Source organism: Ooceraea biroi, chromosome 1 (genome assembly GCF_003672135.1).
Source record: "Ooceraea biroi isolate clonal line C1 chromosome 1, Obir_v5.4, whole genome shotgun sequence".
Lineage (NCBI taxonomy): Eukaryota > Metazoa > Arthropoda > Insecta > Hymenoptera > Formicidae > Ooceraea > Ooceraea biroi.
The window spans coordinates 6,425,640-6,448,083 of NC_039506.1; the positions used below are offsets into that span (position 1 = coordinate 6,425,640).

The following is a 22,444-nucleotide window of genomic DNA, read 5'->3' on the forward strand; positions in this document are numbered from 1 at the left end:
ATTATTACACAACATGTTATTATATAATTAAATCGGAACAATTGCGATTTCATAAAACACACATACACAAATATAAGATAGATTATATTCGACATGATCAATTTATAATATTTGTTTTAAAGCTATATAAAAAGAACAATTTTGATTTGATTAAGTACTATTCCAGGTACTAATTATGTGAAGAAAGTATTCTCTTTGTCTTTCTGTCTCTACCTATACACTATGTACACACACATAAGCACGCACACGCAGGGAAAGGAAGAGGAAATAGGAAGGAGGGAGGGAGAAAGACTTTCTCTCTACAATTATACTTATATTAAGGAAACTGTTATAAAACTATCCTAACTATTTATATATTTCTTTGGCACATGAATTCACTTTTTTGTTCGAAATCATTTAATAGGTAATCTATATTTTTTATCACAAAGTCTAAAAAAAAAAGTATTTCCTAACATATATGTACATATTTCTACTATAAACTATATAAATTTGCACAATTCTACACTGCGCTCATAATTGTTTTACATTATTAAATATTTGCAAAATCTGCATTCTAGATCTTGTGTAATAACATATAATTCAAAAAGTAATAAGAGGTACATATAGTGATCAGTGACACACAATATAGCTCCTAAATACTGATACAGAAATTACATAGAAAAAACGATTACAAAATGCACGAAGAAATTTATTTTTTTGTCTTTTTATTATTACGGAAAATTTATAGAAAACTGTAGTTAATATCATCTTAAATCAATATGTTTATCAATATTCCATTCATGTATATATCAACATTTATCGAAAATTTACTGTAATAAGAACTAGTTCAAACTGTTATTATCTTCTTAAAAACACAAGTTTTAAGAAGCTGGTACACAACGTGGTTTACAAAGTTTATACACACTATGTGTTTTACAAATACAGATAATTATATGAGCTATATTTATGTGCATGTATAAAAGTTTTAGTTTTTTTTCAGCATTTTAATATAATTATTTAAACTTCTAATAAATTCTCTCTTTTTTACATTTTTTGAAGATTTGATAAAGTTTGTAAAACGACATATGTCATGATTTAACGATAAACATAACTTCGCAAAACAATAGTGAACGCAATGAGCAATGAAAAGTTATTTATGCTTTTGGTGTTCAGCAAACTATTTTGGACTTGAGTTGAATTCCGCATGCAGCGTGTTCATTGAACTTGGAGCGTTTTCGAATTACAATTAACTTATTCCAATTACTGCAGTACTTTTTAATTGGAAAGTACTTTCGAGATGTGGCTGAGATACGAAAACACTTTTTTGCAAAGGAATCTGAAATTTACCTGAGAGATGGCAGAAAATCGTAAAAAACGAGGACAAGTATTTTGATGACGGAGTTGTGTTGCATATATTATATATCTAATGTGAAAATATGCAAAAAATGACTAAAACTTTTGCACGCGTCTAATAATTCTCTTAAAAATATGCTTTTAGTTTGACATATTTAAATCATTTCATAATTAGAGAGAATTTCTTATACAACTTTTCTTAAGAAGAATGCTATGATAAATATGCGATTATTTACAACACACGAATTAAAAGTTAAACTAAGTTTAATAACAGTTCTCTCTATATACCGATATATTATACATATATCATTATCTGTTATTCGAAACTTATTATTACAAAATCGTAATACTCAAATGTTTTGTATTAATACTGTAAGAGATCTTTTACTACCACAAAATTATATATTCGTAGGACCTAGACCTATTATTGCATTTTTGAACACTCTATCAGACATCAAGACATATCATAAATGTAAAGAAATATAACAGTGCAATATATTACAACTACATTGAAACGTGAATATTGCACAAGGCTTTTAAAATTATATCTTTCTTCTAGTTTCACGGTTTTATATACAGTACGTTATCACAGAGACAAAGAACTACAATTTCGGAAAAACTTTCCTAACAAACTTAAAAAAATATGTCCTCGAGACTAACTACTTCGTTTAATTCGAGAAGGACTCTTCCATCGCCAATACCAACCCATCTCAAGTTGACTGAAACTAGTATTAAAAATCGACAACCCGATAAACAATATTGCATTAAACAAAGCCCATAATTGGAAGATCGGAGAGACAATGAGTGAGAATACCGTTATCCCTGAAAAGGAACTTATTTTATTAAATTATAATTTTACCGCAAACGCGGTATTACATTTAGAACATACCTGTCAATATACTCCAGAATCCAAACGCGATTCGCAGCGGTAGTATTTTTGCCATCGGCCAAATCTCAGCGGAGAACGCTTTGCGCTCGTAGAATTGCTTTAATATTACCTCCTTGTCAGACCATCTGTTCTCCAGCCACTTCCGTAAAGTCAAATCGTGCGCTGGTATATCCGCAAACGATATCCGCTTTATGTGGAAATGTACTTCGTCCGGGAATTTTCCCTTAATTAAGTCGGTTTCGGATTGGGGTATGTAGTCTGGATACGCTATCGTTAAATCATACACAGCATCCAGGAAACTCGCGCGTTGAAGATGTTGCACCAAATAAGCGAAGCCCGTCGTTTTCGGATGTAGGGTATAAGTATACAGTGGTAAATGATGTTGCATGGCGTATCTGTCCGACTTTTCCTTACTGCTCTCCGTTAAATCAGTGCCCTCCGGAAATATCAACAATTGCGTACGATTATCCAACGCAACCAAATAATCGAGAGTACGTGATAATCGGCCTCGATCTTCCTCCCAGCGTCGTGTTATGTAAAGGAAGCCATTCATTTGCATTATCCATCCTATTGCGGACGCACGCAAGGCGATTAAAGAATTCGGAGTTTTGTAAGCGTAAATAAGAGAAGAAATTATTAAAGAATGTTACCTGGACCGGGAATGTGTCGTATAGGATCCTTTAAAATGAATTTTAATTTGTGACAGGCTACACTGGGCATGCACGCTTGATACATTGCTGCCCATAGAAAATTCCAATCTACCCTTGTCCTGTGATTCATTATAAGCACGGCCGATTCATGGGGCGATATATGATCACCAGATACATAGATTTTCACACCCAACGCGTTCAACAGGGCCTAAAATATGTTTTGTAAATTTTATAATTACGTTATTTTTAATTCTATGATGATCGAAAATAATACTCATATTATAACAATAATGTTTACCATTATTTATATAATTAAAATAATAATGCATTCTTATAATGATTATATTATGATTTATAGCACTAATAGATTTATATGATACTCACGGTAGGATAGAGTTCCCAGCACGAAAATAATAGATCTCCGCATTTTCGGAATTTTGATGGACTGATTAATAATAGCGGTAAAAGCGGACAGGCGATAAATAAAAAGCCTGCTACTATACTACCATACCACAGAGCACAGTATAATATACCACGTACAAATCTATGCATTACACTCTAAGGGATGGATATCTGAAAATAACACGGAATCTCGATCTGAATATAAAACTTTTGACGGAGTCGCGATCAACATGGTGTATAAGATTTGTCTTCATGCTTAGAACGTTCCTTCTATGAAGACAATTGTTTTAACGCAACTTCACGATAACTTGATAAATAAACATTTCACATCTGACACATAAAGACATAAGAAAATTTTAATTAATTGTTTACGCTACTGGACTAAATTGTAAGAGATTAAAAACTTTCAGAAATCATGTTTTCAAAACTCGTTATCACATCGTGCATCGTGCAACAGAAGCACCTTTAACGGACATTAGATCTTAACTGTTTCCTTGTGAAACACTGTCTTCACTGGCTTCCTCCCGGTTTTGTTAGAGGGGCTTCTCCCCAGCCACTCCTTTCACCCTCATTCGCCATCCAATCTCTCCGTACTACTGGGTTGGAGGATGCTGTGTCGGACCATTATTGATCTGTTGAGCGCAGGAGACAGCTCTATGATCGGAATAAAAAGATTAATATGCATAGTGGTAGAAAATATTAAATCAAAATTATAATATTTGATTTAGCTTAATATAAGTGATTTTTAAAAATAAATAAATTTATTATATTCATATCAGCAGCTAGAGTCATGGAACTAATCCGGGTAATTTTTGAATATGTCTCGTACATGTATATTTTGTATACACTCATGCACAAAGTGTAGTTAAATGAAATTATATTTTTATTGCATATTGAAAAAAGAAATATACGTAAAATATATACGTTAAAAAAAGATATGCAATATGTTAAATTGTTAGAATCTAAATATAAAATTCATTTATATATTCGGGAAATATTTCAAAGATGATTATTTAAAATGTAATTAATTCAAGCTAACATATAATTTTATGTATATATATATACATCAATTTATCTTCATTTCGGTGGTTCTTAATTATAGCATGGCCTTAGTTTTCCGAGTGTCAGCTCTAGTTTTGGTCGTATATGTCATTATGGGTCAAACGCAGGACAACAGAATCGATTGTATTTTCTTGGATCGACCGTTATTGACATTTTGACTTTAACTTTCTTGTAAACAAGTTGATTTTGAGCACAAACACGTCATTGATATTGAACGTTATCCTACTGGTTACTGTTTACATTTTAAGCAATACTCAATACAATATATAAATCTAATTTACAAATTATTATATTTATAAATCGATAATCATAAGCTCAGTATCATGTATTATACTCATGGATTGAATAACTTTGTGTCTCCATTATTTTGACTTTATTGATTTAAATATAACTTTTTTTTAGTTGTACTACACAATATGTGTGTATAAAATTCTTTAGAATTACTTTCTTTGCTTGAAACCATTCCATTTTTCTATGATAAAAAAAAGAAAAAAAATAGAAAGGAATTCAGTGCCACAGGAAAATTAAAAAGATTTACAAATTCCTATTATATTGGAAATGTTAAAATATGTAAAATAATTTAATAATACACTCTTAGCTTTTATTTATTTTGTATTGCATTATCAAGACAAGTGGACAATAAAAACAATGAAATGCATTATATATTAATTGTATATTTTTTATATTTAATTATATATTATAATATAATTAATTTACAGTTTTGTATAATAAAAGAATATAATAAAGCACAATAGGCCCCGTACCGACATTTATACAATAAAATTACAGTTTAAAATGTAATTTTGTAATATATTACCGTTGCATACATAGTCACAAACCAATTTCTCCCAATTTTGTAATACTTTATATTTTTTATTACAAAACAATAGTAGTTATTTTTACACATACTTAATTTTATATAAAAGTTTATTCATGATAAAATTGTTATATATTTTTATATGTATCATTAAAATGGCTTATGCTTATATTTGCTCTCCCCGTGAAATTACAAATTATATTTACGTCACAGAATTAAAATCTTTATGGAATGAATATATCCGGATCTATTATATTTTTGCTCATATTTTAGTGAATCGTGAATCTATTACATTTTCCCGTTTCCTTCACTGTTACAGACGATATCCAGAATATTTATTGAAAAGCTGACGTGCGTCGTTCTGTATCTTTTCATCGTTTTTATTTATAACTGATGAATCACAAATCTTTTCTAGCCAATCGCAAGCCAGCTCATACTTGCTCAGTGCTATATAACATTTGCTAAGGAACAATTGATTCTCTAGATTCGCTTCGGTTGAAAATTTTTCTGCGCTTTGGAAGCTTTCGATTGCATCTTCGTACGAGGCACTTGGAGGTTCTGAGAATAATGTTGCGGCAACCTAGAACGAAAAAGAAAATGGATACAAGATTTTATTACATATAGGATTAAGTACTCGCTTAAACTGTGCATTTCTCGACGAATTCCAACCCAATATCTTTTCTTAGCAAAAGCAAAAATTATTTTTCGCTTCAATTTTCTAATATATATTTTCATATAATTTAAACTTATGAATATCTCGACTTTTTATGCGAGAAAGAGAGAGATCGGTTTAAATTTATAAAAAATTTACAATTTTAAGGTGTGCTTGATATGACGTTTCTATATCTGACATTATGTTAAACTTTCAGGGGGATTAAGTACCTTCCTCTCTATCCAACCTAAATTAGCTACTTCATATCTGAATCTGCCGAGCAGATGATGTAAATCAGCATCATTTGGATCAATTTCCAAGGCGTTTATTACATGCTCCTTAAAACGATAACCGTTCTGTATTTTCTCTGCAATTGGTAAAAAGTCACTATATACACCTATGAGTATGGCGCACCATTTGTGTAGATCTGCGTTGGGTATAATAAGAAGCTTTTCGGAAGCATTAATTCCTGAAAAAATTACATTGCAATTATTCCATATAAATACAATACGTGAGGTATACATATATTAGATTAAGAAATAATAATAAATATAAAATAATAAGTATAAAATAATAATAAATTTAATTATATACCTGCAAGGATAATATCTTTTCTTACATTTGGATCAGCGATGCAATTTGAATATTTATAACATATTCTGGCATATCTCCATACTATATCTACATTATCTGGATAAGTGCCCGCAAGATTATGTAATTCAAAATGATCATTCTCTTCATGTCCCTCCTGATGATAGTGCACATCGAAGATGGAAAGGTCTAATCCAAGGCGGGTGGCTTCAGTTGCCCTGAATCACTAAACATATAATCTCTTCCTTCTTTTCAATCAGAAGTTTTGTAAGACAGAAAATCGAAAAATTATGAATTCTGTCCTCTTCTTGCAGCGAAGGTACTCATGCACGTACACATAATACAGGTATAATGTATAATTTTTTCAAAATTTGTAATAAGACTTATAAACATTAAATCAAAAATAATCATTATGTGTAAAAAGATTATCTTTGCGATATTAAATCGCATTTAAAATCAGAGCATAATAATTACATGACTGATATACAAGCAATAAACTGACCTGTTTTCAATGTCGCTTATGCCATTTTCGCTATCGGAACAATCAAAAAATTCATCGTCCCCGATATCTGTAGCTGTCGAAAAAGCGTCTACATCAGTGTCGTCGTTCTTTGTAGAATATGTAGTGTCATTTTCACGTCTGCGATTAAGTTTCTTTTTTCTTTGCTGACTTTGTTGGGCTCTAAGTTAAACAAATAAAAAACCTGTTCAATCTATTTTAATATAAACACATGTCGTATATTTGGGTCAGTCGAAAAGTTCGGTATAAACTTTGCACCTAATAGCACATGTTTGTAACGAAATTATATCTTGGCCAATAAATAAATAAATAATTTTTAATTATATAATTACTAAAAAACCTGGCAAAGAATGACGTTTTAAAAACATTCTATACATATATCAATAACAAGAGAAAATATTAATAATAACAAGATAACATAAGTTACCTTAGTCTTTCCAATTCTGCTTGAATCTCTGCGAGGCGACGATCGACCTCGTCGAGATGAGCAGTTTTCATTGCATGCTGTTGTTTCTCTAAAACTTTCTGATAAATGAAGATACTAGCTGCGCTTATAACACCGATCGTTGCACCGATCGCCGCGGCAATTAGATGCGTCTGTAATTGCTGACTCATTTTGATCAAAGCGAACTTCCACTTGTACGATCTAAAGACAAAGAGGTACAGTTAACATCGGGTCTGGCAAATCTAGAAAGCGGCCGGCACGCAAACGTTCCGCACTGACATTGAGATGCGCGTTGCTCAGCACATATCTGAATTTTCGTGAACTGTGACCCGGGGGGCACGAATTTGCCGCGTTTATCAAGTGACGTCACAATCTATCCAAGTGCATCGTATATTCCAGTCGTTTTATCGCGTTTCGACGAACGTCATCAGGGATCATTGAAACAAAGTTGGAATTCTACTTGCTTGGCATCCTTTTCGTCACGGAGTGTCCACCAGAGGATCTCGTAGATTAATTAATCGCCGAGTAATTTATCACGTCGACACCACTTCAATGTCACGTGTTGTTTTTTTACGAAAGTCCAGCGGTACGCATACGACTTAAGAGGCAATTGCCACGGATTGACACGAACAATGCGATTGTCATTCCTCCTTCCTCTGGCGCGACTACTCCTTTCTCTTTAACCGTTACTTCGAGTTTTGATTAATTTCTCGAAATTGCTACTTGTTCGTACCATAACCTCGCGCTTCCCGACATGCCCTCTCGTGCCGAGTATCGCGATTTCACCGCGACTTAGGGCGGTACAGGGCGGTATTCATAATCGATTCTTATAACGGTATACTATCCGCTAGATGCGCAAATTAATGCGGTGCTCTTTTTGAAGAAATGAGACTAATACATATTCGGAACGCGCTTACAACGCTTCTGAATTTGGACCTAAATGTACAAAAAGTTAATAAACATGCCAATCTTCGAAATGTTCGCCATTATTTTTTAATACTTTTCTCTGTCTATCCGGCAGCTGATAAATCTCCTCTCAAAATAAAGAAAAGGTTCAATTTTTTCAAGAAAAAAAGAGCACAAAATTAATTTGTGCAGTTATCTCTATCTCAGAGTCAAAATCCGTAATCGTATGATTTTCCCATTGCTGATAAAATCGTCATTACATACAGATAAGAAATATATCATTACTGTCACTATTTACTTTATTATACAGCGTCATTTCGCAGAGTACACACGAAGAGTGCAGCAGAAGCTTAGGCATTTACAAAGGACAGTCTCCGTAAAGGACTGTTTATAAAATTGAAGCTCATACAAAATACGAAGACTGCCCGTTCGAGAAAATTACACCCAGAAAGAATTCTTTTAAGTTTGAGCCGCGCATTAAATGCACGGCTGAACTGCTTAACAAGACTGTATTAAAGCCACTTTACAGTATAAAGATGATTCTTCTTATATTTTCTGTATAATACATTTCTCTAAACTATATGTCCAAACCCTGTTCACTCGCGTCGCAAATTTTCAAGTCTCGCTTGCAAATCCGCGTCAGCGTCCGCAAGATTGCTGCCTTCCTCGTTACCCGCTGCAGCGGCAACTGGCTGCTTAGATCCAGCTACGCTCAACGAACCAGACGCCTGTGGTAGTCCAGACAGCTGATCCGTCAATTGCAGACCCAATTCGTCCAACACCTGAGCGACGACAGCGTCACTGGAAGAATAAGTGAGGTGTATCAATTTTCAAGAATAATAATAAATTGACAGCAATAATCGCTTCGTATTTTAACAAAGGATATTTATATATGCACATAAAAATACTTCAAATACCTTTCTTCCTCGTCTCCTTCGTCTTCCATCGCATCATCTATCGCATCATTCATTATTTCTTCCTTCATATCCATTATTTCTGACTGCTTCTCAAATTCTTGTAGTATCTTTTGTATCTGAGGTAAATTTAATTGTCTGCAAAAAAGAAATGAGAAGTGTGGATCTAATTATTTAATAATAAAGATGCACTAAGCTGTCGACTATGTGCTTTGTACGTTTCAATAAATATACGTTATATCAATAAATGTGATTTAACGAGATACTACTTGGCATTAAATGCAGATTAGTAAATCATGTTGTACCCACTTGTTCATATTTTGCATCGCTTTTGTTACTCCCTTCATAGCTTGTGCCATAGTATTCTGAGAACGGAGAGTCTGTATTTTTAAAGATACTGCCTGAATATTCGCCTTCATTAGCATAAATTTCTTTATGTAACGCCTTGTCCTGACCAAATCTTTTGCCATGATTTTGACAGCATCCTGTAATTTGACAAAGAGGAATAACGATTTATTCTAAATTAAATGACAGTGGAATAAAGGTTAGGTTACCATTTGTCCATCTTTTGCGAGCTTTTTTATGTCAGCTATAATTTTCTTTTCCTGTTGCTCCATTCGCACTCTTTCCCTGTCCAGATCCCGCATCGCCTTGTTCAATGCTCTTTGATTCTTCCTGAGCATCTCCTCGGGAGTGATGCGTTTGCCAAATAACCACTCCATGATTTCGGAACTGTGACAAGTTATTCAATAAAATTTACCCGTAAATCGTATTAGATCACACAGACCTAATTAATGGACAATACATAAACAGAAATAATAATAATAATAAAATAAAAAATCTTAAAACGACACTTTAATCATGTCAAAGTTTAAATTATGTTAAAACAGCGATTCACACTCACTCCGATTATAAATTAATTGTTACTGTATTGTTGGATGGATTAATTGCGCTACATTCTATCGATTAATTCACGCATACTTCATACATATATACAACTTTCTTTAGAATTTCAGATACGAAAGAACTCAACACTGCGTAACAGCCTGCATAGTTCGTAAATCAAATTCACGATCACGAGAGATGTTCAAGATCAAGTTCCGCGATCAATTTTCCGTTCCATATCTTTTGATGTTTTACCGCAAACGGGTAAAGATAAAGATGTTATTTATCTTTAGTTTATCTATTCACGATTATTTCACGACGTGTTACCCGCTAGAAACTGAGCGTACGTCGCGGAATAACAAATCTTATTTTACCGAATATTTTTTCCGTTAACGGGATACTCCTTCTGATTATCTAGCAATTCTCCTCACAGAGTTTCAGACAACGCCGAGAATGACATCACGAACGGTAGTTTGGGTGTTTTGACAGATGAGAACGTAGTATAGCATCCAGTGCATGACGCATAACTCGCGCGCATGCGCACGTGTCCTATGCACGCTGCACATTCGAGAATTCATTTCTTTTAATAGAGAATATTTGATGGAAATTAATTAAATTAATTCTGTTTTTTGATAACAGATAAAGCTATCTTATATTGTGAAATACCTAAAATATTATTTACATATTACAAACAGGCATATAATAAATATTACATGAATATTAAAAAGGAATAAAAGAACATCCGGAGACCGTTCTCTAGAATTTAATGTTAATTTAATTTAGAATTAAAAAAGAAAAGATTTAATGTACATACGAGATAAAATATAATTGCGTGTATTGCACAAAGAGTAATTTTATTCGACATACCGTAAGTATATAAAACACACAATTTGCATCTTGCGTGAAAAAGCACAGCATACAGATGGATATTTTATTTACTGAAAGAATCAACACTTGGACGTATAGGGAAAGAAGAATTGGGTTTCTGATTAAAAAAAAAAATCCAACTGTTACAGCTGCTGATACTCGTTTAATCCCACGTTTTCACTCGAAGTTCTGGCTCGAGGATAGACCAGTTTGGCGATTGTTTCTCGCTAGACAGCCAATTAAAATCGTCGATACAGTTCCAGTTGTTGACCTTCGGGTCGAGGCCGGCTAAATTAAAGTGACTCGTCTGATCCTCGTAGGACCAGTTGTAGGGCGCCACGCGGATCTTTGTACAATCTTCGATAATCGCCCTGCTAGTGACGTGCAAGTAAATGGTACAGTCCGTCGACGAGTGTAGTCGCAACTGCTGACACGCGAACGCGAACACGCATTCGTCGCAATTGTGCGCGAAAACCGAGGACGTTACTGGTCCGACTAATACGGTGCACTTCTTCAGATTCACCATATGCAGGGTGCTGGGCGTGCCGTATATCCGTACAGTACAGTGAACTAGATCAGACAGCAGGATGTCATTCTTATTTACATTCTCGGCGTCTAAAATTAGTTGCTCGTCGATCTTGCCTAGGAGCATGCAAGCGCTGTCTCCGTACTTGCTCGACGACTTGTTCTGCTTGGTCGTGCCGTTCACGTTCACGATGCCTTCTGATATCTTGAGATCCTTGAGGCCGTCCGTGATGTCGTGTCCCTTGTCGGACGGTTTCTTTAAAATTCTACGATTTTTAAATCCAAACTTTTTTTTAGGCAAGAGTTTCATCTCCAGTTCGGAGGCTTGATTCTCCAGCAGCTGCAAATTCTCCTGGGCGCGCCTTATGTCGTAAACCTTCAGAAACATCTTGGATTGCAGTAAATAGTTCTTGAGTAATTGGATCTCTTTGTTGGTCTTCTCGAAGATTCCTGGCAAGGCCGAGGACGAGGTGCTAGGCGCATCGTCCAACATGTCCTTGATTTTCTTGCACGAGGCATAAAACGTCTCCTTAAAGTAACCGCTTTGCTCGGACTCTACGGCGAGCGATTGTCGTTCCTCTCTTCGTTTCTCAATGACATTCTTCCGTTCGCGATCCCTTTTTATGATACGGTCTGGCAAACTGCCCTCTATGAGCTCCGTGGGATCCATGCTGATGTACAAATGCTATTTTTCGATGTTTGTGCCGTCTTGAGTCTCTAAGCTCCTTAGATGTTCCTGATTCATATATATTTTAGGTTGCTTTTTGTACAATTTATAGAACTCGTGTTTCTCTGATGAATGTGGTGGAAGATGCTGAAATAATTTCCAAAAATAGTATTATAAAAATGACAATCATGTAATATTAAAAATAAAACTGAAATGCTTATTTTATAGAAAAATTGTATAATTTAAAAAAAAAACTACCTTTATAAGTTCTTCTTCATCAGGTGTAACCATTTGAAAGAGGACATATCCTATACCTCCACCGATAGCTGTCCCTATTACAGTTTTTAAGAATGCTGCTGCCATGAAGATCTAATGCTCATTGCGTTCCTCTGACCAGGTGGTGTAATCGAATGTCCTTAATTGATTGTTGCCAGATAGTGTTTCCCCAACAACGTAGTAAGTCTCCAATATGCTTGGGAAATGTTGATGCATACGATATCTGAAATCTAATGTGCTTTGGTTAGAATTTGAACAAATTGACAGACTAATCCAATCGCAGATTAACAAAACTGAGACAGCGTTGTTGAAATGAAGAAAATCATTTTGTTACGATACACACGTCTTGACGATTCTTATTAATTTCTTACAAAGGCGAATTCAACAGTTCTTACGTTAACTGAAATTAAAAAACATTTCTCACAACTGTATTTGTCAGTCTTCATTTTGATCCCGTTCGTCGAATTTCGAATGTGCGTTTAGTATCTCGAGTTTCTGAAGTTTCAGGTGCAGAAAACGTGACGTAACTCGACAAAAATGAGATTTAACGAGATTAGAGTTACCGAAGATGTACATGAGAACAATTGTATTCGAGATGCATAGATCGCGAAGCGGAATAACCTCAACTACTACGGAAGCAGATAGGCAATTAATTCACCTTGTGAGGTATTCATACAACGCCAAATTCCGTACGATCCGAGTAATAGTGCGCCCTCAAATATAAGTAATGCCTTGCCACCCTTCTTGAGCGTCTGTACGAAACCCGATTTTGGCTGTTTCGTGATCATGCTAGGGATAAACGGCAGGATTTCCTAAAATGGAAATCATCAATACTGCGGCATAGGAGACACGTAACGAGACATGGACATCGCGCAACATCGCGACTGATCGTGACTTAAATATCATGGAAAGGGAGGGGCACGAGACAATTCCGAAGGAAGTGAAAGATAATTAATACGACATATGTTTATACATTTATGTACATGAATCGTGAATACGATAATGATACTAACAGTAAATATACCATTATTTTGCATATAACGTGCAACATTTGTCGAACAGAATGATCTAAAATATTACGCAAATTAATTCGGTGCTCTTTTTTAAAGAAATTATGTTTTTTTGGGAGGGAGGGAGAACAGAATTCGTCAACTACCCGATAGATAGAGAAAAGTATTAGAAAATAATAGCGAATATTTCGAAGATTGACGTATTTATTATGTTTTTTGTAAATAAAGGCTTATTACCATACCATCAATCACAGCACTCATCGCGCTAGGGATGTTGCAATTCACCAAAGCATCGGGCTCTTTGATTGGTCTGTCGACCACAACGGCACCCAAAGAGGTCGAGAATCTCGAAAATCGAACAGCTGATCGATAGGAATCTGGTGCTCGTGAAAACTCGTATGTTTCCGCGCGTCAGTCATATGCAGTCATATGATTTTGTGAGAGAAAAGGGCGAGTCGTGAGACCCCGTGTTTAGTTTGACGTTACGGATCTGTCGCTCAAACGTGATCAAGAAAAATGAAAGGGTGCATGTTCAACATCGACGGCGGCTACCTGGAAGGTCTATGCCGCGGTTTTAAGTGTGGTATCCTGCAGCAGAGCGATTACCTAAATCTCGTTCAGTGTGAAACGCTTGAAGGTGCTTGCTGGAGAAATTTATCTCTCTTAAATTACTCTGTGCATGTCTAAACATATTTATTTGCCATTACGACCGATCATTGTTTTAAAGACGTAACTTTGAGACGATTTATAAGCACAGAAAATAAGATCGAAAATTTGTCGAATCTGTTAGCTATGACGCTTAATTAATACTTGCGTAAAACAAATCATGTGCACTTCTTTTTGTTCGATTATCGATCGATTATTTATTTAGATCTGAAGCTGCACTTGGCCGGTACAGACTATGGCAGTTTCTTGGCGAATGAACCATCTCCACTTTCTGTCAGCGTGATCGATGACAAACTGAGGGAGAAGCTGGTCGTAGAGTTTCAGCATATGCGCAATCATTCCGTTGAGCCTTTGTCTCAATTCCTCGATTTCATCACTTATAGCTACATGATCGACAATATCATTCTACTGATCACTGGTACATTGCATCAGAGACCTATTTCAGAATTGATCCCAAAGTGCCATCCACTTGGCAGCTTTGAACAAATGGAAGCGATTCATGTTGCTGCAACACCTGCTGAACTGTACAATGCTGTATTGGTAGACACACCTTTGGGTATGATGATCTTGATTGAAACTATATTTTTAATGATACATAATTATCATCATTATTTCCTTAAATCTTGCAATGGATCTATTCTGTTGTAGCGCCTTTCTTTGTTGATTGCATTTCTGAGCAAGACTTGGATGAAATGAATATTGAAATAATAAGAAATACGCTTTACAAGGCCTACTTGGAAGCATTTTACAAGTTCTGTAAAGAACTTGGTGGTACAACTGCAGACACTATGTGCGAAATACTTGCTGTAAGATATTTTATTTTATAGAAATAACAAGAAATGATAACACTGTTTAGCGCCATCCTCGTACTTGTAGTTTGAAGCAGATAGAAGAGCGATCATTATAACGATTAACTCGTTTGGAACCGAGTTGGGTAAAGATGATCGTGCAAAATTGTATCCACGCTGTGGACGCTTGAATCCAGATGGACTGGCAGCTCTAGCAAGAGCCGATGATTATGAACAAGTGAAGGCTGTAGCAGAATATTATGCAGTAAGTAAAGTTTTAAATAAATGCGATCAGAGAATTATTAATTATAGAAATACGTATCACATAATCTTCTTGATCGATTTTGCTTAATTTCAATATTTAAATAGGAATACAGCGCCTTATTTGAGGGAGCTGGCAATAATCCTGGTGACAAAACTTTAGAAGATAAATTCTTCGAGCACGAGGTACGACACACACTCGTAATAAATAAAAAAACTATTATAACGTATGAACATTAGTAACATACTCTACATTAAATATGTATTTTGTTTTAATATATAATAATAGGTCCGTCTGAATGTCCATGCGTTCCTTCAACAATTTCACTTTGGGGTATTCTACAGTTATCTGAAATTGAAGGAACAGGAGTGCCGTAATATCGTTTGGATTGCCGAATGCGTCGCTCAGAAGCATCGCGCCAAAATAGACAATTATATTCCTATATTTTAAATTAATTGGGTACATTAAACCAATGGTGTATACCGATTATTGCATATTCTACAGTAATATATATAATACATAATGCTAAAATAGTTAATCATAGTTTTTCTGCAGTATTGCAAATAATGTAAAATCATAATTTTATTTTCATTGTTATCAGGAACGTTTTTAGAAGTTGTTTTGAGAAATAATATAAATAAGAAATTAATTTTAAAGAATTAAATGGAAATATATATATATCACGTAAGCATCAAATATTCACAATGTATCAAAAAATTATTACTTGGAATTGTTATCGTCATACATTTTATGAAAGTTTAAACCGTATAGCGAAATTTGTGTACATAGCGTATTTTATTCTACCTTCAATGTAAGTTACTCACATATTATTCTGTATAATTATAATTTAAGAATATTGTAAAGTAATAAAAATATATTGCATTCCAGATGTTTAATGTGATAAACAATTATTTTTGATTGCATATAAAAACATACACGCGCGCGCGCGTGTGTTTAACAATTTACTTCTTTACTAGATTTACTTTATATTGATATTGATAATAGTGTGCCTGTGTACCTTTTTCGCAAATTTTTGGACAGAGTTCTGGTAATAAGAAATAATTTATTATTGTGTACACTTTCCTTAAATTTATCACTAGATTTATTGGTAATCTATTTGCATATTTACATATTTTTCTCGAATACAGTTCTTATGTTCCAAGATATTTCTCGAAACTTGAAAAGAAATTTAAATTAAAATTAAATCTTTATTCTTTCTTTCATTAGCGGCACTTTCTTTTGGCAAAGTAAGGTCTCATAATATATACATATATATATAAATATATGTCTTTTACTATCAAATATAAATAAATACAGTTTCAATTCAGTTTTATTGTAAAAAAAGGAAGTATAAACTTTTATCTCTTAGAGATATGTTCACTCTCGCACTGCATTCGCTCCCCGTCGGTTTCTCTGTTTTTGTTCGAATGCGTTTCCTCATTTTTCATCGAGTTCACATTAACTACTTGTAGAGATGAAGGAACATTGTTTCCATGTTTTATCGTGATGGGTGAAGGAGGTGTGGGTGCAGACATTGTTTTATTTATGCTATTTGCTACAATTGGTTGATACGTTGCTAAACTTTTCAAACCAATTACTTCTGGATTTTCTTTCCAAAACCGATCACCAATAATATCATCCACCAAAGGAACCACGGCGGATTTCAACCTTCCTGTGCCGTCAGGTACCAACTTGCGAATGAGCGTTGTGCCCTTTCTAAACATTGCTGGTTCATTATTGTAATTTATACCAAATTCTTGAAACAGCAACTCATTTTTATGCGATGCTAAAGTACCCCTAAGCTTTTCTTCGGCCTGGAATATATACAATATTTTCATATTTAATCACGAAATTATATTTTTTCAATTATATGTTTTTATGAATTATTCTGAAGTATTATTTGTATACATAAATCTTAAACAAAATTTTTATTAAAGTTTGCTTTTAAAATATACTGAACAATAAATGGCCTGATCTTTAATTTCAACTTTAAAAAAAGTTAATAATAAGTTAATTCTGTAATTAAATTTAATTGCTACATAAAATGTGTATATAATTATATGATATAAATGTAACATTTTATATAATATCTTTTTATATCATATGTAGTTCTTGCTTTTCAGAATACAATGGTAAATGCGCTTACCTGATTTGGAGTTAATTTTCCTTTCAAAACAAGATTCCAAAAACAAGTATTATACAAGTTGTTGACATGTACATCAGCCTGTCGCCAAGCTAGGTAATCCCTTAAATTCTTATCGGTTGGATATAATATAACACGAGCATCAAAGGAAGGTGGATAATATAACTCTTTGCCTCGTAATAAATGTGGCCAATGATAAACATATGCCGAAGCAAACAATGAATTTACATTTGATAATAATTTCCATGCTGAAACAAATAATATGTGTATACGTAATAATGAAAAAGTATTATTTCCACAGAATCATAATCAATATTTCGACAACTAATCATGTAAAATTTCAATTGTTGGCATTTGTGCATTTTATCTTGAAAAGAGGATGTAATATAGGAACAAAAACCATAATATTAATGAAATAATATTGCAATTACATAAATACATTACAGACACAAGAAACGATACATAAGATAAAGAATATGATATAAATGTTGGAAATCATACATTTATAATCAAACATGAAATAATTTCCTTCCTGAACTCACTAAACTTTAATTACAGTAAATAAATAATAAACAAGTACTGTATATTATATGAAATTGATATCGAGTTATGTGCGTACATGCACAATGTAATACACACTTACCTCTACGCTTGTAGAGTAGCGTGTCCTTTCGGAAGACAAACGAGTACTCGTCGCTCTGGCCGAAGCCCAATATGATTTCCTTGAAGTCTTCCATAACTGTGATTGCGGCGCGATTCATCAGCTCGAGAGCAGCCACATCGTTCGGCTTGGCGAACTGATGCGTCTCACAGAACCTGGAGAAATTCCTGCCGTCTATTCTGATCACGATCCAACAATTCGGCAAACAGTTGTCATCCCGCTCGAAATCCTTCACGTATTCGAATTTGCTTTTCGCCATCGTCGTCAAGCTTATGTGCCGGTACGAGGCCGCTTGCTTGCCCCAATTAATGAGATTCAGGAAAACTCTGCTCCTCATTCGTGCACGTTACGGGAGACACGACACTGATTCTCAGGTTGTGACATGCGGACAATATTCATCGAATATTGAAATCAGTACTCAATATTCTGTCAATCGAATCAAATTGCAGTTTTCAATTCACCATTCGCTCCAACACTGCAGATAGAAGCAACGTGAAATATCAACCAAACATCAACAGATTTTTAAAAGCTCGAATATCCCGACTGCTGTTGAATACCGCGTGTATACAGTAGCGTAATTGATGTACATATACGTACCACGAGTCCACGAGATGGAGCGTGCATGACCGAAGTCAGCTACTATACTAGTATCGTCATCTGAACTTTTCTCTCACTCACTCTTTCAGTTTTCGCTCCGACTGCGTTCAGAAAACTCACTCAACGATTGCGCAACGGCTGTGTTTTCTGAACGCACTCATTTATTTCTCTCCTGCCTTTCACGTGGTGTTGCGAGTTTTGTATTTGTGAGGTATTGCCGGTGTAGTTATTCTTGTTAGGTTATGTTTTACTCTTTGACAAAATACATATTTGAGCGATAAAACACGTGTTTAATATATGAGAAAGTAAAACAAGTGATGTACTATCCATGTTCTCTATGTTGTAATTTTCATATTTATTACACATAATTCACGCAGTGAAACAGGTGAATAAACTGTGATATATTAATGTACATAGTGCATGAGAATTGAAATATATTTATATGCATGATTGTGTCGCATATTTCAAGTCTTTCAGTACTTTGATTTCTGATAATCTAAATATTTAGTTTAAATTAAAATATTTAGTTTAGAAGACACGCGGACCTACGTCTTCTCTCTCTCTCGAGCGTAGAAAATTCTATACAAAATTATTAATATGCTGCTATTTCTTAATAAGTTTTACACTTTCAGGCAAACTACAAAGATATCAAAATGATGGGTAAATACTATAAACAACTTGTTACACCAAAACATGAAAATGTTAGTTATCTATTGTTCTCAGTATTTACTGCAAATGACATAAGAAATTTAAGTGTAATGAAAATTAGGACACCGTTGTCATTTAATATACTTGGTCATCCACTGAAAGGTGGATTATATGATCCATCCTTAGGTAAAACATTTTATTCTATTATTTTATTTTTAGCATATTTTTAAAAGATTTATTTTATTATTAGGAGATATTCTTACAAACACTCATTTAAAACATTTAATTTATTCTAGGCCCAATGATGGATAATTCCGAACCTTGCAGTACATGTTCGTTTAGCGCTTCGAGATGCCCAGGTCATTTTGGACATATAGAATTGCCAGTACCCGTTGTTAATCCACTATTTCACAAAGGGTTGTCCACGTTGCTCAAGCTTTCGTGCTTACATTGTTTCACTTTTCAAATACCAGTGCACATTAAGCTGTTGTTGTCTGCAAAATTGAAGTTGCTTCACGAAGGACAGCTCAGTGATATCGATCATTTAGATCAGGAAGTATCATCCATGATGTCGCAGCTGAAGTCAAAGAATGCCAAAGATAAAGAAAACCAAGCGGAGTATGTTCGTGAAATAATTGACACTTATGTGGAGAACGTCCTCGGCAGGATGAGATTCGGCCAACCTATGTTCCAGGAGTGTGATGGAAAGCAGGCCAATATGAAGAATATTATTACTCAATGGCACACGTATATCGACAGTATACTCAAACAGTTTCTTAGAAGTAATAAAACTTGCATGAATTGTCATAAGGGTCTATCGCAAATCTCAATGCTACAAAATAAGATAATGATAAACAATGCAAGAATTGGCGGCAGGTTGCTCTCCGATCAAGTGATACACAAAGTGGAGGCGATGATAATTATGCCTGAACAGTCTAAGGAACATATGCGGCAATTATGGAACAACGAAAAGGATTTCCTCAAAGCAATTATGCCGTGCTTGCAGTTAGTCGACATCGAGTATCCCACTGACGTATTATTTTTCGAAGTAATACCCGTCCTACCGCCGGTTGTGCGCCCGATCAACTTCGTCGATGGACAAATGATCGAGCATCCTCAAACGCAAGTTTACAAGAGCATCATACAGGATTGCCTCGTCTTAAGGAACATCATACAAACCATCCAGGATGGCGGCACCGAACACTTGCCCCAAGAAGGTCGACTCGTGTTCGAACAAATAAGGGGGCAGACAGCCGTGGAGAAGTTGCACAATGCTTGGCAGACGTTGCAGACCAACGTGGATCACCTGATGGACTGCGATATGAACAAAACCGCGGAATCGGTCAACAGTCAAGGCCTGAGACAAATTCTCGAGAAGAAGGACGGCATCATTCGGATGCACATGATGGGCAAGAGAGTGAACTTTGCTGCACGTTCGGTCATTACTCCAGATCCTGAATTGAACATCGACGAGATCGGCATTCCCGAGGATTTCGCTCTCAAGTTGACGTATCCTACGACTGTAACGCCGTGGAACGTCGTCGAGTTGAGACAATTGGTCTTGAACGGGCCCGACGTTTATCCTGGCGCGGTCATGGTGCAAAATGAGGATGGGTCGGTACAAGCCATCAGCAGCAGCGATTGTACGAAGAGAGAGGCTGTCGCGAAGCGTTTGTTAACGATAAGCGACAAGATCAGCGAGTGCCACGTAGGTATTAAAGTGGTACACCGGCATCTCCAGAACGGCGACATATTGCTATTGAACAGGCAACCGACGTTGCACAAACCGAGTATCATGGCTCATAAGGCGCGTGTTCTCAAGGGAGAGAAGACGTTGCATCTTCATTACGCGAACTGTAAAACGTACAACGCGGACTTCGACGGCGATGAGATGAATGCGCATTTCCCGCAGAACGATATGGCGAGAAGCGAAGCGTATAATATAGCTAACGTATCGAATCAGTATCTCGTCCCGAAAGACGGGACCCCATTAAGCGGCCTTATACAAGATTACATGATATCCGGAGTGCGACTGACAACCAGAGGTAATTTCTTCTCAAAAATCGACTACATGCAGCTGGTTTACACCGCACTGTCCACGTCGCAAGACGAAATCATCTTTTTACCGCCAGCTATCGTCAAACCGAAGCGACTGTGGTCGGGCAAACAAATCGTATCGACCATTATTATCAATGTTATTCCCCCTAATACTGCGCGAATTAATCTGGTATCCAAGACGAAGATCAGCGTAAAGGAATGGCAAGTGGAGGCGCCACGACGCTGGAAGTGCGGAACGGAATTTAAAGATCCAATCGCCATGTCGGAAGCTGAAGTCGTAATTCGCCACGGAGAGTTATTGTGCGGGGTCCTCGACAAAACTCACTACGGCGCGACCCCTTACGGCTTCATCCATTGCGTTTACGAATTGTACGGAGGCACGTACGGCAACAAGATGCTAAGCGTGTTCGGAAAGCTGTTCCAGGCGTATCTCCAATACGAGGGATTTACTCTCGGCGTGGAGGATATTTTGATAACTCGTGAAATCGACAAGAAACGCAAGGAGATCATCTCCGATTGCAGAACAGTCGGAGAGAACGTACAAAAATCGCTCGCGAAGGTACCGGATGACACAGCGGCGGACGAAATTAAAGCCACATCTCGTGGCGCGGAGCAACTTTAAATGGACAAAGAAGCCCGAAAAACCGAGGCAGGCAGAGCGACCATATAGCCGAACGCGTAACGAGCGGATGTATAGGCGCGACGATCGCTAGCTTATCCGCAAAGAAGAGCACGGCGTGACGTAAACGACGATCAAACAAGTATCAGCTGTGTTGCAGTCATTGTTCCCTGGGTCGCATCGGTCCTGGCGAGCGGATCCTGCCCCAGTTCGTTTCCGTCGAGCACGTCGGTGAAGCAGCACGGAGACACGAGGATAGTGGTGACTGGTCGTTGACGCGAGGAACACGCGCGGAGACGTGACCACTTTATATAGACCCGTTGAGCAGCAAGTAGAGAGGAGAAAAAAAAGGTGGAAGACTAGGCCAAGACTTTTTCGCGCTTGACGCAATCGTGGCCGCGTGTGTGCTCCAGCTTCGGCCCTAGCCCCAGCTAGCCAACCGCCAGCGTTAACCTTGGGGGACATATCGTGTGAAAAAACGGGGCGTACGCGCGTAAGCCTGGCCTCGAGCAGCAGTCGGACGACGGTGGACTCGCTCCGCCACGCGTAAAAGCTCGTATTCTCTATCGGCTACTCTACGACCACGGACGAG

At 36.1% G+C, this 22,444-nt stretch overlaps 7 protein-coding genes across 14 annotated transcripts; 2 read left to right on the top strand and 5 right to left on the bottom strand.

The window, feature by feature from the left end:
* Nucleotides 1–378: 378 nt before the first annotated feature.
* LOC105277778 (lysocardiolipin acyltransferase 1) lies at nucleotides 379–3,910 on the bottom strand. Of its 3 annotated transcripts, none has more exons than XM_011336394.3 (5): nucleotides 3,761–3,910; nucleotides 3,256–3,444; nucleotides 2,872–3,079; nucleotides 2,222–2,788; nucleotides 379–2,154 (listed from the first exon to the last, which is right to left on the bottom strand). In XM_011336394.3, the coding sequence occupies exons 2-5, from the start codon at nucleotides 3,421–3,423 to the stop codon at nucleotides 1,988–1,990; spliced, it is 1,110 nt and encodes a 369-aa protein (XP_011334696.1). In that variant the 5' UTR covers nucleotides 3,424–3,444; nucleotides 3,761–3,910; the 3' UTR covers nucleotides 379–1,987. The 3 variants fall into 3 exon arrangements, with proteins under 3 accessions (XP_011334696.1, XP_011334695.1, XP_011334697.1); XM_011336393.3 differs by having other exon boundaries at nucleotides 3,737–3,889; XM_011336395.3 differs by having other exon boundaries at nucleotides 3,748–3,886.
* A 1,144-nt stretch (nucleotides 3,911–5,054) lies between these two features.
* Nucleotides 5,055–8,413, bottom strand: LOC105277775 (regulator of microtubule dynamics protein 1). Of its 2 annotated transcripts, none has more exons than XM_026968365.1 (6): nucleotides 7,825–8,413; nucleotides 7,343–7,561; nucleotides 6,898–7,077; nucleotides 6,399–6,613; nucleotides 6,035–6,273; nucleotides 5,055–5,732 (listed from the first exon to the last, which is right to left on the bottom strand). In XM_026968365.1, the coding sequence occupies exons 2-6, from the start codon at nucleotides 7,528–7,530 to the stop codon at nucleotides 5,466–5,468; spliced, it is 1,089 nt and encodes a 362-aa protein (XP_026824166.1). In that variant the 5' UTR covers nucleotides 7,531–7,561; nucleotides 7,825–8,413; the 3' UTR covers nucleotides 5,055–5,465. The 2 variants fall into 2 exon arrangements, with proteins under 2 accessions (XP_026824166.1, XP_026824164.1); XM_026968363.1 differs by having other exon boundaries at nucleotides 7,640–8,413.
* A 137-nt stretch (nucleotides 8,414–8,550) lies between these two features.
* Nucleotides 8,551–10,595, bottom strand: LOC105277776 (charged multivesicular body protein 2a). 3 transcript variants are annotated; one of them, XM_011336390.3, is made up of 5 exons: nucleotides 10,440–10,595; nucleotides 9,735–9,912; nucleotides 9,490–9,665; nucleotides 9,184–9,318; nucleotides 8,863–9,067 (listed from the first exon to the last, which is right to left on the bottom strand). In XM_011336390.3, exons 2-5 carry the CDS (start codon nucleotides 9,900–9,902, stop codon nucleotides 8,863–8,865), a joined length of 684 nt encoding a protein of 227 aa, XP_011334692.1. In that variant the 5' UTR covers nucleotides 9,903–9,912; nucleotides 10,440–10,595. The 3 variants fall into 3 exon arrangements, with proteins under 3 accessions (XP_026824172.1, XP_011334692.1, XP_011334693.1); XM_011336391.2 differs by lacking the exon at nucleotides 10,440–10,595 and adding an exon at nucleotides 10,085–10,422; XM_026968371.1 differs by lacking the exon at nucleotides 10,440–10,595 and having other exon boundaries at nucleotides 8,551–9,067; nucleotides 9,735–9,902.
* Nucleotides 10,596–10,824: 229 nt separating this feature from the next.
* On the bottom strand, nucleotides 10,825–13,317 carry LOC105277774 (tubulin-specific chaperone C). Of its 3 annotated transcripts, none has more exons than XM_011336386.2 (3): nucleotides 13,059–13,317; nucleotides 12,383–12,630; nucleotides 10,825–12,271 (listed from the first exon to the last, which is right to left on the bottom strand). In XM_011336386.2, the coding sequence occupies exon 3, from the start codon at nucleotides 12,125–12,127 to the stop codon at nucleotides 11,096–11,098; it is 1,032 nt and encodes a 343-aa protein (XP_011334688.1). In that variant the 5' UTR covers nucleotides 12,128–12,271; nucleotides 12,383–12,630; nucleotides 13,059–13,317; the 3' UTR covers nucleotides 10,825–11,095. The 3 variants fall into 3 exon arrangements, with proteins under 3 accessions (XP_011334688.1, XP_011334689.1, XP_011334690.1); XM_011336387.2 differs by lacking the exon at nucleotides 13,059–13,317 and adding an exon at nucleotides 12,825–13,002; XM_011336388.2 differs by lacking the exon at nucleotides 13,059–13,317 and adding an exon at nucleotides 12,796–13,002.
* Nucleotides 13,318–13,809: 492 nt separating this feature from the next.
* On the top strand, nucleotides 13,810–16,018 carry LOC105277773 (V-type proton ATPase subunit d). The gene is made up of 6 exons (XM_011336385.3): nucleotides 13,810–14,047; nucleotides 14,282–14,632; nucleotides 14,725–14,882; nucleotides 14,953–15,129; nucleotides 15,234–15,311; nucleotides 15,415–16,018. The coding sequence occupies exons 1-6, from the start codon at nucleotides 13,927–13,929 to the stop codon at nucleotides 15,574–15,576; spliced, it is 1,047 nt and encodes a 348-aa protein (XP_011334687.1). The 5' UTR covers nucleotides 13,810–13,926; the 3' UTR covers nucleotides 15,577–16,018.
* Nucleotides 16,019–16,172: 154 nt separating this feature from the next.
* Nucleotides 16,173–18,267, bottom strand: LOC105277772 (probable tRNA(His) guanylyltransferase). Its single transcript, XM_011336384.3, has 3 exons — nucleotides 17,913–18,267; nucleotides 17,273–17,517; nucleotides 16,173–16,940 (listed from the first exon to the last, which is right to left on the bottom strand). The coding sequence occupies exons 1-3, from the start codon at nucleotides 18,265–18,267 to the stop codon at nucleotides 16,485–16,487; spliced, it is 1,056 nt and encodes a 351-aa protein (XP_011334686.1). The 3' UTR covers nucleotides 16,173–16,484.
* A 391-nt stretch (nucleotides 18,268–18,658) lies between these two features.
* On the top strand, nucleotides 18,659–21,855 carry LOC105277918 (DNA-directed RNA polymerase I subunit RPA1). Its single transcript, XM_026975206.1, has 3 exons — nucleotides 18,659–18,912; nucleotides 19,160–19,361; nucleotides 19,472–21,855. The coding sequence occupies exons 2-3, from the start codon at nucleotides 19,181–19,183 to the stop codon at nucleotides 21,853–21,855; spliced, it is 2,565 nt and encodes an 854-aa protein (XP_026831007.1). The 5' UTR covers nucleotides 18,659–18,912; nucleotides 19,160–19,180.
* Nucleotides 21,856–22,444: the final 589 nt, after the last annotated feature.